The 13633-nt window shown below is 38.7% G+C and overlaps 3 protein-coding genes across 5 annotated transcripts in view; 2 read left to right on the top strand and 1 right to left on the bottom strand.

The window, feature by feature from the left end:
• Positions 1–12831, top strand: part of LOC126367749 (patched domain-containing protein 3) — a 70921-nt gene extending 58090 nt beyond the window's left edge. Inside the window, exons 4-11 of the mRNA XM_050011464.1 lie at positions 3567–3745; positions 4922–5265; positions 5707–5907; positions 6208–6345; positions 8388–8701; positions 9677–9889; positions 10266–10475; positions 10607–12831. Of these exons, the coding sequence (XP_049867421.1) occupies positions 3567–3745; positions 4922–5265; positions 5707–5907; positions 6208–6345; positions 8388–8701; positions 9677–9889; positions 10266–10475; positions 10607–11686 (2679 nt within the window). The 3' untranslated portion in view covers positions 11687–12831. The remainder of the gene's footprint in view (positions 1–3566; positions 3746–4921; positions 5266–5706; positions 5908–6207; positions 6346–8387; positions 8702–9676; positions 9890–10265; positions 10476–10606) is intronic.
• Positions 1–13633, top strand: part of LOC126367787 (putative fatty acyl-CoA reductase CG5065) — a 576419-nt gene that overhangs the window by 562715 nt on the left and 71 nt on the right. The gene's annotated exons all lie outside the window — the stretch shown is intronic.
• LOC126367736 (uncharacterized) overlaps positions 12530–13633 on the bottom strand; it is a 558664-nt gene continuing 557560 nt past the window's right edge. For all 3 annotated transcript variants that reach the window (XM_050011413.1, XM_050011412.1, XM_050011414.1), the window contains exon 12: positions 12530–13532. In XM_050011413.1, the coding sequence (XP_049867370.1) occupies positions 13245–13532 (288 nt within the window). In that variant the 3' untranslated portion in view covers positions 12530–13244. The remainder of the gene's footprint in view (positions 13533–13633) is intronic.

The following is a 13633-nucleotide window of genomic DNA, read 5'->3' as shown; positions in this document are numbered from 1 at the left end:
AACGAAGGTTGTTGTAAGTTCTGGCAGACAAAGACCTTGAAGGACGTACATTGACCAAATTGGGGATGTTCTTAAAAAAGGTTTAGTACGATCAACTCTAAATCGACGTGCGTGTATGAAACGATTGATGAATGTGGAGGAAGTAAGAGAAGTGTGTCAGGTCAAAGCAAATGAAATTTCATAGACTCTGTTTACCGCGATGGGAAATACGCGTGTGTTTGTGTAGGATTAACTACCTAAATACTTCATCCACGCGGGATCTCTTGCATCCGTTTTTATTCTCACATACAGGGAAAATTTCACTTGATTATAAACTCAGAATCAGGATCTGAATCATCCCCCTCAGTATTCGGTACGGTGTCATTATCACCCTCTACGCACAATTACAAAAAGATACATAATATGTCTGTTACTGCGTGCCGAGTCTGAAATCCGTTTATTAGCTTCTCGTAGCTTCGTAGTTTTCGTAGCTTCTTTTCCCCGGCTATACAGGATGCGAGAAGCTGCAATAGTTTTAGGCGGATGAGACGTTCGTTATGTAAAAATTGACGATTCAAAATGTAACTATGTTACATACTAAATAAAGATATTTTTGAATTTGAATTAACAAGTTACCAGCCCTTCTTAGTCACTTCAAATGCAACCTAAACAAAATACCTCGCACATTCATGTAGGCACCTTACCTATTTAAAAGTATCGGCTCATAACTGTCATAGGCATAACTCACTAACTTTATTATAACAACAAAGGACGTCGTAGAAAACTATAATGCATAGGATTCACAGGTCAACAATGAATAGTTTAAGTATTGCTCATACCACAAACCGCAATGCGACAGGTTTATAGAACCACAGCATAAATAATCAGCGCGTGCGATCAGTCCGACAATCGACATTACTTCATGTACCGTTCACGTTTCGACAAAAGATTTACGATTTGTTCGAATGCCTATTTATATTGAGTTGATATGTATGTAAATACTGGCATGAAATTTAACATAACAACAAATAACATAGCATCATGCTGGACCTGTTTTGTTCTAAAGTTTCAATGATGCGATGCAAACACGTGTTTATAACCTATCGTGTGTTTATGAAAAACAAATCGTATGTTTATAACCTTACTAAATAGGCAAATAATAGAAAATGGTTAAGAAACAACATAAAAAAGAAGAAAGAAAACGGAAAGCAACTCATACTTTCTTTCTCTCTCTCTCTTTCTTTGTATCTTTTATGGCAAGATAGACGCAAAGAGAGAAAGGGGAATATCAAGAAGAGCTTACATGGAAGAAATTAAAGAGAAGGCGATCGTGGTGTCTTGTGAGGAAGTCAAAGAATTGGCCTTTGATCAACAAGAGCGTGGCTCTAAAATGAATGATGATGATGTTAAGAAATAATGTTTTGTATGAAATGAAGTGACACGCAACACTATACTGGTAATAAAAGATGATTAATATGACTACTAAATATTCAACGTGACACGATCCTTCGTGCATTCAAAAACACCTTAAGTGGAAAACCTTATCGTTGCAAAGACCACATCATTAACATTATGCTAATACTTACGAGCAATGCTCAAAGCTGAACCATTAAAGTTCTTTACAATACATGTAAATAACAATTACTCAAAAGAAGCGTTAATTATTCTAGTATTTCAAGTAAATGGTGACAGAGCTAATGTTTTAAGATATCTACACTCAAATAGACATAGATCTGCTAGAAGGTTGTAAGGTCCAAAACCACACAAATACGAATTTACAGAAGGTGACAGAATGCGTAAGGCTGAGCGTAGGGCGTTGTGGCGCGTCTTGGGAGAAGCCTATAGTGGACGATTGTATTTATCTACACTCTATATCTACTTATACTGATATATACTCTTAATCACATTATCAATGTGTCATACCTAATAAACGCAGTTCGTTACCAACTTCCGACTTCGATTCATCTCCTAAATACCACCTCCACATGGCGACCCTGCCAGATCGAGCAGTGGACTTTAATAGGCTCGATGATGACTTTAAAGAAAGAAAGAAGAAAGAAATATTAATTACTTTCGGACACCACAGACACAGACAGACAGGACAGAAACCACACGGAAAATAAAATAAAAAAGAACTCTAAGATTAAAAAATATTAGAAAAAGAAAAACAAACCAAAATCATAAAAAAATTATACTAATAAATAACAGATTATCTGCGGTGGCGTCATATATTTATTTATTGTAGCATAAGTCGCCGCGTGAGTGACGACGCTGGTATTCTGCGGGCCCTGCCGAGTGAGACCACGAAAACACTTAAAAAAACACGGTAAATTAAGCCTTGTTTACCTAAGCGAATATTACCTACCCGACAGGCCTGGATAGGGCTCAGTGTGGAGGGAAAGTTTAAATTTCAAGAAAAAGATTGGAAAACATCTGCTAAATGTACGGAACAGTCTTACAATCTGACTTTTTACCTAACCCTGAGCATTCGTATAGGTAAATAATTGTTGACACAATGTAAATGGTCAATGTATCCAATGGGTCGTCAAATAGGTACCTAATCAAACACGTTGTAAATGTTTACTATGTACGTACATCAATACAATCAACAACTATGAAAGAACCATCATCGTAAAACAACTCTTTTATTTATTTATTATTTCTATTATTAGGGTTAACAACAGTATTTAATCACCATTAAATTTTAATCTTCATTTCCATTATTACACCATTTTCAATTGTCTACTTTGCTTTGAATGGTTTACTACCTGTTTTCACACAATAATTGGTAGTTTAAAAAAGATAAATTATGAAATTCTAATTACTAAATAAAGACAGATCTAAAGGTGACAAAAAACATTTTCTTTTTCTTTAATTATGGATTTTAATCAAGAAAAATGTAATAATAAGTGCGATATTTTGTCACATTTTTCTATCACGTCACATACGTTGCTTTTTCATACAAATTCCATAGTGATTTCGTGATTTGACGTTTAGTAAAAAGTAACTGATTTGACTAGTTGGAAACTATGCTATACCATGCAGAGACGACGTAGTCAACGTAGTTGAATCTAGTGGAAATACCTGGCTTGTGAAACCTGTCACTGTTAAAGTGGGCCACACACATCTCTTCTTAAAATTGCAGGTCTGGGGTGTTTCCCTACCAAACCGTCTTCTTCTATATGTGTGGGTGGTCAGATAGATTTCCAAGCATCGCAAGCCTGTTGTCAGGGATAGTATTAAGCTGCCAAAGGAAGACTTAAGACATGTCTCATAAGTATAACGACTACGTCAGTCGTAAGTAGTAACTGGGACCAACGGCTTAACGCGTCTTCCGGCATGGATCATCTTACCAAACCATACTAAGCAGTGAAGCATGGTAGAGAAAAAAAAAGAATAAAGATTAAAGAAAGAAAAGAAAAAAGAATTAAAAGATTTGTATTTAAAAAAAGAAAGAAGAATAAAGATTTTCCAATAAAGAGTTGTATTTGTATATGAGAACACCCTCGTCCTGGCTTGACAAGAGTCCGCCGACCTTGAAGAGCCTTGTTCACCCCCTTTTAAAACAATCCCTGTTTACTTTCCAGGTGGAGCGCGGAGAACTAAATCTGACGTTCCCGATAATGTTCAACCCTGTGACGTGGGAGGCTCATGCGTTCCCAGTGTTCTTTGGGGGATCGAAGGTGGTCGACGATACGATCGTGTCGGTGCCAGCTGTCCAACTAGTATGGTTCGTGAGGACTGACACCAAACTGCAGGAACAACGGTATGTGCGCAATGTACGGCCTACGATTTGAGGTTGGATGTCCAGTGAGGACATGACAAACACAAATAAGTAGGCATCACTTTGTGAGACTATCTCTAGCTTGGTTAGGACATTGCAAACTAGAATCACCTGATTTTCGGAAATTAAGATTCCGTGCTTTGGCACGTGAAGCCTGAAGCTGAGTTTGATTCTAACAATACAACGAAACACTTCATTACGATCTAACTTGTACTTATTTGTGACTCTGCTTACCTCCGTGGGAAATAAGCATGAATTTACATATATGAATGTGTGTGTGTGTGTGTGTGTGTAATTTGCGCACTACACTGCAATCTATAGATGTATCCTCTATCGAAGGTTGTTTGGTAGAGATCACTTAGCGATAAGGCCTCCTTTGCCCAATTTCTACTATGTACTGCAATAGTGTTCATTCATTCAAAGTGGAATTTTTGACGCAGATATACTCATAAATCTTGCAGTCGACCAATCGCATGAATCACCACCATCTAGCCACCAGCTTTTGGACTCAACAATTACAACATGATTGGAATTCCAATTGATCTACACGCTTGTCAACAACATAACAAGTGTCTTAGGTAGATAAATATCGCGATCTTGACATGATTAGGCCGTGTCGAATACTAAGCACTGTATAACATAGGTTGCATTACTGGAAATAATTGCAGGTCAAGATATTTAGGTAATGTCCTCGAAAGAAATTCGTATTGATAGACATTTGAAGGTTCCAATTAGAAGATACAAAAACCGGAGACGTAGCATGGCTTTGGAGACACCATCGATTATAAATTCAACGTAAATAGCACCATTGTCTTAGACACCAATCTATTTTAAAATGATTCTATTTTTCTGTCACCGACTTCAGAAATAATCGGCACATGAAGTGTGCACCTAGAATTAGTAAATGATGCAATTCCAGTTAGGTACCTACTATGATCCTGACACACCTCTTGCGTTTCCTCCACTCCCCATGAACTCTTACCACTCTCGCGGGTTTAAAATACTCTCAACGTCTCTCGTGTGATCAATGACTGACCTTATCAACACTGGTTACTATTGAGCCGCCAAAGTGACTTGGCTCATGTTCGTTACATACTTAAGTAACTTATACTTACTCAACTCATAAATTAATAAAAAAAACAACCTTCCCATTTCCAGAGGTGCAGCATGGGAAGACGCATTCCTCGACGAGGTCGGAATAGCAGAAGACACAGGCCGCTTCAAGCACATCTCTGTCGCACGATTCGCGTCCAGGACACTCGACCATGAACTTGAAAAGAACACCAGAACTGTCATCCCATTCTTCAGTTCCACCTTCATCCTTATGGGGATATTCTCCATAGTAACTTGTATGATGGCCGACTGGGTTAGGTCTAAACCCTGGCTCGGATTGCTTGGAAATATATCTGCTGTCATGGCCACAGCTGCTGCTTTTGGTTGCGCTATCTATTTGGGGATCTCCTTCATTGGAATTAATTTGGCTGCTCCCTTCTTGATGATTGGTAAGTTGGAAAATCATTGTAGAACTTGCAACTATTATATCTAGTTAACTATCTAGTAGAAGCTGAAAGTAGATGTACTAAATTAAAATTAGATGATCAAAAGAACTTCTCTGCTGTGGAATTGGGTTTATCTAATTTAACAACATAACATTAGCGACTAAGTATATCCCAATTGAGATTGCCAAAAATACATCCATCGCAAGATGAATTTAGCACCTACGTAGGATGTGTTAGACCAACGTTTTAAATGTGTTATCTACGTAATTTAAATACTTAATCCAGTTTTCGTCATAGATTAGTTACGTCTTGGATTCCTTTACCACTTTATGACCAAAATCAACCAAAGTTGTTTTGATGACAGCTTTTTACATTCTAATACCGAACCAACAGCCTTAATATGTATTGTTCAATCCCCTAAAGCCACTGTGCCATCTTCCCCAGGTATTGGCATCGACGACACCTTCGTGATGCTGGCGGCCTGGCGGCGCACGTCACCCAAGCTGCCCGTGCCAGAACGCATGGCCATCATGTTGTCAGAAGCAGCAGTCTCCATCACCATCACATCAGTTACCGACATGCTATCATTCTTCATCGGTATATTCTCGCCGTTCCCTTCCGTGCAAATCTTCTGCATGTATTCAGGTAAACGAATTGTGTACTTATTTGAATGTTTAATTTAAGTAATAAATAATGCTTATTGTATTCAAGCGAAATTTATTCTTTAACGGATGGTCCAGTGGTTAGGCCTTTGGCGGCTCAATAATAACTTTGCAGAGTTGATGAGGTTGGTCATTCACCTCACAACGCACACGATAGAAGAGAAGCGAAACATTTTTATAATAATTTCGCCTTTTGCTCGTGGTTTTATGCTTAGTAGAACTAACCACATAATTTTAAATCAAATTGTAAAGTATTAACCAATTTTCTCTATTGTTTTTGCAGGTCTAGCAGTGTGTTTCACGTTCGTATGGCATTTGACCTTCTTTGCTGGGTGTGTGGCCATATCTGGCTATCGCGAGAAGGCCAATAGACATACCATCACTTGGCTGAAAGTGCTGCCAGAATCGCGGGCTAGAAAGGGTAAGTACCTGACCTGTAAATTAGGTTAGAGTTAGGAAAGTTTCCAACTAGTCAAATCAGTTACTTTTTACTAAACGTCAAAACACGAAATTACTATAGAATTTGTATGAAAAAGCACACTGTGACGTCATAGAAAAACGTGATAAAATGTTAGACTTATTATTACGACTTTTTTATAAAAATCATAAATATGTTAAAACAGGAGAATGAAAATATTTTTCAGTAGGTAATCAGAATTTCTTGATCAGAATTGATCTTAAGATCAATTGCTAATACTGAAGCTAGCACACGACTCAATTCGTATCCGGCGCCGAGCTCTCCCCGTCTGGGCTTACTTTAGTCTTCAATGACAAACAATCAGATCCAATCAATTGTTTTCTTTTGTTTGTACTGTTTTAATAACGTCAAACTAGGTTCATTGACCATTCAATTTTACTGTTAGTAGGTATTTCTTTGCAGTTAGGTAGTTTCCAGTTAGGTAATTATGGTCTGTGTGTTTACGAGTGTCTTTGCGTCACAAATCATTTGTTGTACAAAGTAATGTTATTTCCCGTTTGTTTGTAATAATTACAATAACACTATACATACTTAAGTACTATATTAGATACGTACGTAATTAAGTGCTAAGGAAGAGAATTCAAACGTTGTTTGTCTATAAGTAGAATTATTTAAATATGTATACTTAACAAGTTAACACAAACATCCGGTAAGGTACCTAAGTAGTGGCAATACAGAAACATTCTTCTATAAATAAAATAAATAGGATATCCGGTTAAAACGTCAGTTGCTTGCTTTGAATTGGCCTCAGTGGTCTAGTGGTTAGAGAGCCAACTCACGATCTGGAGGTCCGGGTTCGATTCGCAATGGAGAAATTGTCGAAATCACGTTGTGAAACTGTCTTGTTTGGTAAGGTAAGGACATTGCAGACTTGAATTACCTGATTGTCTGAGAAAGTAAGGTGATTCCGCGCTTCGGAGAGCACGTTAAGCCGTTGGTCCTGGCTATTAGCCGTAAAACACCTACATCAACCCGCAGTGGAGCAACGTGGTGGAGTATGCTTCATACCGTACCGAACCCAGGACCTCCGGATCGTGAGCCCAACGCTCAACCACTGGACCAGGTCGTTACTTGTGCGGTAGACCTTATAGATACCTAGTCACTTGGGAACTGATCTAGTTTTTAGGCGTTACAATAAAAAATACTTAAGAGATGTATCACTCACCTTGATCAATGTTGAGCAGCTGTTCGTCACATCCCAGCACGCTAAAAACAGCAATGTGTGTCCGATATAATCACTAATCTAATAGAATAGAAGAAAGAAGTTGGAAAGGCCATAACACGCATTTTGTATGAGAACCGCTGTCGCCGGTTCAACCCCACTCTCTTTTACTAAGTAGGTACTACTCCTCCGGTCGTAACCTTTGCGGACAAGTGGAATGCAAAGTTGAAGTACTTATGATCCAGTATGAATTGTTTGCTCATGCTTGTATAACAGGCGTTTCGCGCTCATTTGGCCCTTCCAACCTCTTTCTTCTAATCTTGAGTCTAATAAATCACTGAGTTAGGCTAACCAATTTTTATTTCACTTAACGTACACTCAAAATTATGCAAAACTAAACGAATATTGTTCTAAAATTGTCGAAAAACCACCGAAACAGATTTTTATAATTGTCTGTAGCAAAATTCCGTGAGACACTGTGAGCCAATATGGCGCCGATGCGGGATACCCGCCTTTCGCGCGCTCGTTAGTCGCTGATTATTGTAGCCTACCCACTTATTAGAATTTAAAAATGACAACGTCCAAATAATATCTGAATTCTTCTTCCAACAAGACGCTCCGCTAAGCAAGGACTATTGTAGACATAAGCAATATGTGTTAGGTAAACAAAAGGTTATTTATTTTCATATCATAATGCAATTATCCACCAACTCGCACTGGAGCAGCGTGTTCGAGTGCTCCATACCCCCTCCGGTCGATTGAGTGGAGGCCTGTGCCCGGTGGGACGACGAGAAGACTGACAGTAGCCTTTCTTTGATTACAGAAGAAAAATCCTGGCTCTACCGAATATTCTGCAGCGGTGGCATCGACCAGGCCGACCCTGACAACCCTATCGACAACAGGGAGCACTGCATCATGGGTTTCTTCCGTCACACCATGGCTGATATCCTCAACAACAGCTTCGTCAAAGCCTTGGTCATCGTGGTATTTCTGGCGTATTTAGCTGGGGCTGGCTATGGCGTCACCAACTTAAAAGAAGGCCTGGAGAGACGAAAACTGTCAAAAATCGACTCTTACTCTGTAGAGTTCTTCGACAGAGAAGACCTTTACTACAGAGAGTTCCCGTACAGGATTCAGGTAGGTTGAGTAATGCATGCAGAATGTTCTTGACAGAGTGGTGTAACAGTGCTCATAGAGCAACACGGACTTACGCGTGTAGCTGTAAGATCGGTCTTCTCTGATCGTGTGGGTTGTAATGTGGATTACCAACCGCAACAACCCTGGTGTCAGGGTTACTGTTGAGCCGCCAAAAGCGCCTGACATGGCTCATGTAACAACTACTTACCAATACATCATACATCAATAAGTAGTAACCGGGACCAACGGCTCAACGTGCCTTCCGAAGGACAGATCATCTTACACAAAAGTAAGAATAAACAGGCGAAACGTACCGTAGCTGTGTTTTGCCATATCTTTTGGGGTATGAGATCAGTAACCGACCTAATCAACCCTGGCGGCAGAGTTACTACTAATTCAGCAGCCAAGGCCTTCTCACATAGCTCGTGTATCAAGTACATACGTACTTACTTAGGCAAATGCTTATAACGTCCGAAGCACGGATCATCTTACTTTCAGACAATCAGGTGATCAGCCTGTAATGTCCTAACTCCTAACCAAACTAGGGATCACAAAGTAATCTTCGTGATATGTCCTCACTGGGATTTGAACCCGGAGCCTCTGAATCGGGAGCTCAACCACTGAACCACAGAGGCCGTTATTATAAGATCAGTGCTAGATAATTACATATATATACATTCATATATAAAGACTATTGTTTTACGAACAAATTCAATAATGGAACAAAACAATTTGAGAGTAAAATGTTGTGATTAATGCACTATAATATATACGCTACTTTAGATTGAAAATATCATTAGCATATATAAAACTTCTTAATATCTAATCTACACACAATCGCACATGGCATCACGCCTGTATTCCCGAAAGAGTAGGCATATACCCACTCCTCGCACGCGATGTTTGATGAGTGACCTAAGTCCCATGAATAATTTGTAATCTAAAATTCTCTAATTCTTCATGACTATATTTTAGGTGGTGATAAGCGGAGACTACAACTACTCAGACCCGAAGGTTCAGGACGAGGTGGAGCTGCTGACGCAGAGATTAGAGAATACATCGTATATATCCAACTCACTGTACACAGAGTCTTGGCTGCGAACCTTCGTCAACTACGTCCAGAGGAATAACGATTATTTGAACGTCTCCATCGACACGGAACAAGATTTCATCAAAAATTTGAAAGAGGTAAGTTTAAGAAGTCGGTTAAAACGTACACCACTTTCTTGGTCATATTTACCGTAATAAAATAGGGTAACTTTGGAGTAAGGTATGGAAAAATATGTACATCTTTGACATAAACAGGCCACATTGAAGCAATTCGTCTAATGAAGAGATAATTATTGCTATTTGATATTTGTTGTGATTCCGCAAAATGTTAAATTGCAATATTGTTTTTTTAGATGAGTTGCTTCATAGTGCCCTAGTAAACTACCCTAACGATAACTGACCTTTTTTAACTTGAAATATCTCCAATATATTCAGCAATAGACTAATGAAACTATGGTGATAATGTAGAAGATATATGAACACATGATACTGAATAAACAATCTACTTTTCCAGTTATGGCTGTTCCCTGCAAACCCCTTCTCACTGGATGTGAAATTCGACGAAACTGGAGACAAAATCATTGCGTCTCGCTTCCTCATTCAAGCTATCAATATCAGCGGAACCAACCACGAGAAAGAGATGGTGAAGGCACTCCGTCAAGTTGTTGCCGAATCACCTCTCAACGCTTCTGTGTTTCACCCATACTTCGTTTTCTTTGATCAGGTATGTAAAGAATTAGGATTCAACGGCTTTCAAATTGTACCGATAATATAATAAACATTATACCGTCATTGTAACACCAGTAAAATTAATGAAGATTGCCAATATTAATACTACATTTTATGTTGTTCCAGTTCGAACTCGTCAAACCAACGTCTATCCAGAACCTCTGCTACGGCGCTCTAATGATGATGATAACCTCCTTCATATTCATCCCCAACATCTTGTGTTCCCTTTGGGTGGCCTTCAGTATCATATCCATTGAAATTGGCGTTGTTGGCTACATGGCTCTATGGGACATAAACCTTGACTCTATTTCTATGATCAATCTCATTATGTGCATCGGATTTTCTGTAGATTTTACTGCTCATATTTGCTACGCATACATGGCATCTAAAGCGAAGACACCGAACGAAAGAGTCAGTGAGTGCCTGTACTCTCTAGGATTACCAATTGTCCAAGGATCCTTCAGTACAATTCTTGGTGTCGTCGCGTTGCTTCTAGCAGACAGTTACATTTTCTCTGTATTCTTCAAAATGGTCTTCATGGTAATATTCTTCGGAGCAATGCACGGTCTTTTCCTTCTACCCGTACTTCTGTCTCTGTTTGGACCCGGTTCGTGTAGCAGAAAAGAAGAAGAGTTCAAAATGTCCAGCGTAGAGAAATGCTTCCCTCACCCATACTGCATACCACATCCGCAACTGGTGCTAAACGATCAGATATTCAACGGGAAGAACATCAATCCGAATGGAGTTTACAAAATCTACGGCGACGATAAAGATCTAGGCATCGGTACTTCAGGAGAAGACACGAGTGAGAGTAGCTCAAACCAATCGCAACGCCGGCAAATGGATGATGAAGGGAGGAAAAAATATGAAGACGGTTGGAAGAGATCCAGTTACGCTCAAAGCTCGAGCCAATTCCAGCCTTCAGGAGAGTTGGACCTTTATGGTCACGAGCTCGAACGAGCATGGCAGAGACAACGCTATGACGACAACCGTCGCGTCTTCGACAACTACAGGAAAGGAACTGCATCTAGGGAAGAAGATTGGCACCGCAAAAGTAGTGATACGAGCCCTCGTCGTGAAGGCACCTACAGAGTAATGCGAGCTCACTCCCACCACAACTTGCACAGACCGCGCGCCCCTCGACGCTCCAATTCGCATTCAAACCTAGAACATTTAGATTACGTCGCGGAAATGCGTTTTCCCTGACATTAAACCTTCAATGCAATAGTATCACAAAACCATGTGCTCAAATGGACCAAAGTATCATTAAATAGCAAGTGTCGAATGTGACCCGCTATGAGGTTTTGATAGGTTAGATTTTAATTTAATATTTTAGCTAAAATGAATTGCTAGACGAAATCGGTCTTTTGCCGAGATTATTAATGCGATTTCAAACTAATAAGAATTTATTACTTCGCTGAAATTTCCTCAGGCATTAGGCCGATTTCAATACTACATGTTATTAGGAGTCGTGAAGGAGCCAAACAATTTTTATATATTCGTTTTGGTGAGACAGCATGCTGATTGCTCATTTAAGTTAGTCGATATGAATAAGGAATAGATAGCAAAATGTAAAACCAAAAATTAAAACTGTCACTTTGGCGGGCCCGTATATAAGGTCCAGTTGGTCATATGAATATAAAACTTAGCAAGTGAAACGAAGTTGTTTTCAAAATGCATAATTTATTAAACGAGCTAGTTCCTAATTCTTATTCTATGATAATTCAGTCAGTGTTTCGCTCATCGCTGCATGTGGCACAGAATTAAAGTAGGTATCATTAATTATGACAAGTTTACACGGAATGTGCTCTTGCGCTATAAGTTAGACGAATAAAATACTTTACAAGTTATTACATTCTGCGACTACTCTAACAAAACTACAACTAAATATTTTCAGAATCGAAGCACACTGTTTGTCAACATGTCAGTTTTTTTTTTTGTAATTTCTAGTGTGATAAACTTAGGGGTGGTGTGTTGTATCTTTATAGAATCGTGTACATATAAGTGTGTATTTAAATAGTCTAAGTTTCCATCTTTTTTCGAGTAAAGCTTTAACGTTACCTGTGTTTAGATAAACGCTGTAAATATTAGTGATAAAATATCATGATGCCATCTGTACTGTGTCTTTAACCTGTACTCAAGTCTTCTACTATATCTAATATCTACGATTATTATACAGGATAAACTAATATCTATAAATATGATAGTTCACAGTTGCATTTGTTGTTATTACAGCAAAATTGGAGTTGTGTACGAAACATGACAGACGTATTGTGATCCAAAAGGACTCATGACTGAATAATGTAAATATGACTTGTTTTATATAATAAATAAATTAGTTTTGATAATTCTACTTGGGTTTTATTGTTATAAAAATGTATTACCAGTTAGATACAAAGTTTCAGTACACTTTAATTCTGAATCCAACATAATAATTAAGGGTTGAACCACATCTGTCAGTTCTTATACTTCTATCTTTTTCTGTTATTCAAAACCGTCATTTGCTACAGCGAGTGAGACCGCACGCGGCAGAACAACGAAGCGATAGCGTGTGGACGCCCTTTCTCGCTCCAGCAAACGTCGGTTCTGAGTAACAGAAAAAGATAGAAGTATACGAAACTGCGATTAGGTGCTAACAAATGTGCTTTCACCCTAAAACTTAAACATAACGATTTATTCGTAAACAAAATTGCAACACAACGCTCCGATTGAAATCAATCTCAATTAAAAAAATAATTTACACAAATGAAACTTAAAATCACATCTAAGATGGTTTATCATGTATCTTTTGCAGTAACTGGCTACATAATAGAATTAAATCTTTTGAGGCGAACCTTTTGCATAGATACTCTTGTAAGATGCTCAAATTCATATCACCACTGTCGTCTTTGGCACATTGAGCTACCACCTTGTTTAGTACTTCAGTGGTGTTTGTGAAGTCCATTTTCTTTAAAAGTAAGGATAAGCAAGCGTCGACCGGTAACGTTTCGGAGATCCGTTGAAGTGCGGTGGGTTCCAACTGTGAAGCCAGCTGATCCACGAAATCTGGTCTCTGAAAGAGGAAAACAAAAAATGTTAATAAAAAGTAGGGTCCAGACACGAAATTCTCCAGGACGAAAAGAAATTCAGAAAAAATAGATGCAAATTTAAAGA

This window comes from Pectinophora gossypiella, chromosome 6 (genome assembly GCF_024362695.1).
Source record: "Pectinophora gossypiella chromosome 6, ilPecGoss1.1, whole genome shotgun sequence".
NCBI classification, from domain to species: Eukaryota; Metazoa; Arthropoda; class Insecta; order Lepidoptera; family Gelechiidae; genus Pectinophora; species Pectinophora gossypiella.
Note: the sequence above shows the minus strand (reverse complement) of the source record. Positions and strands in the feature narration are given on the sequence as shown.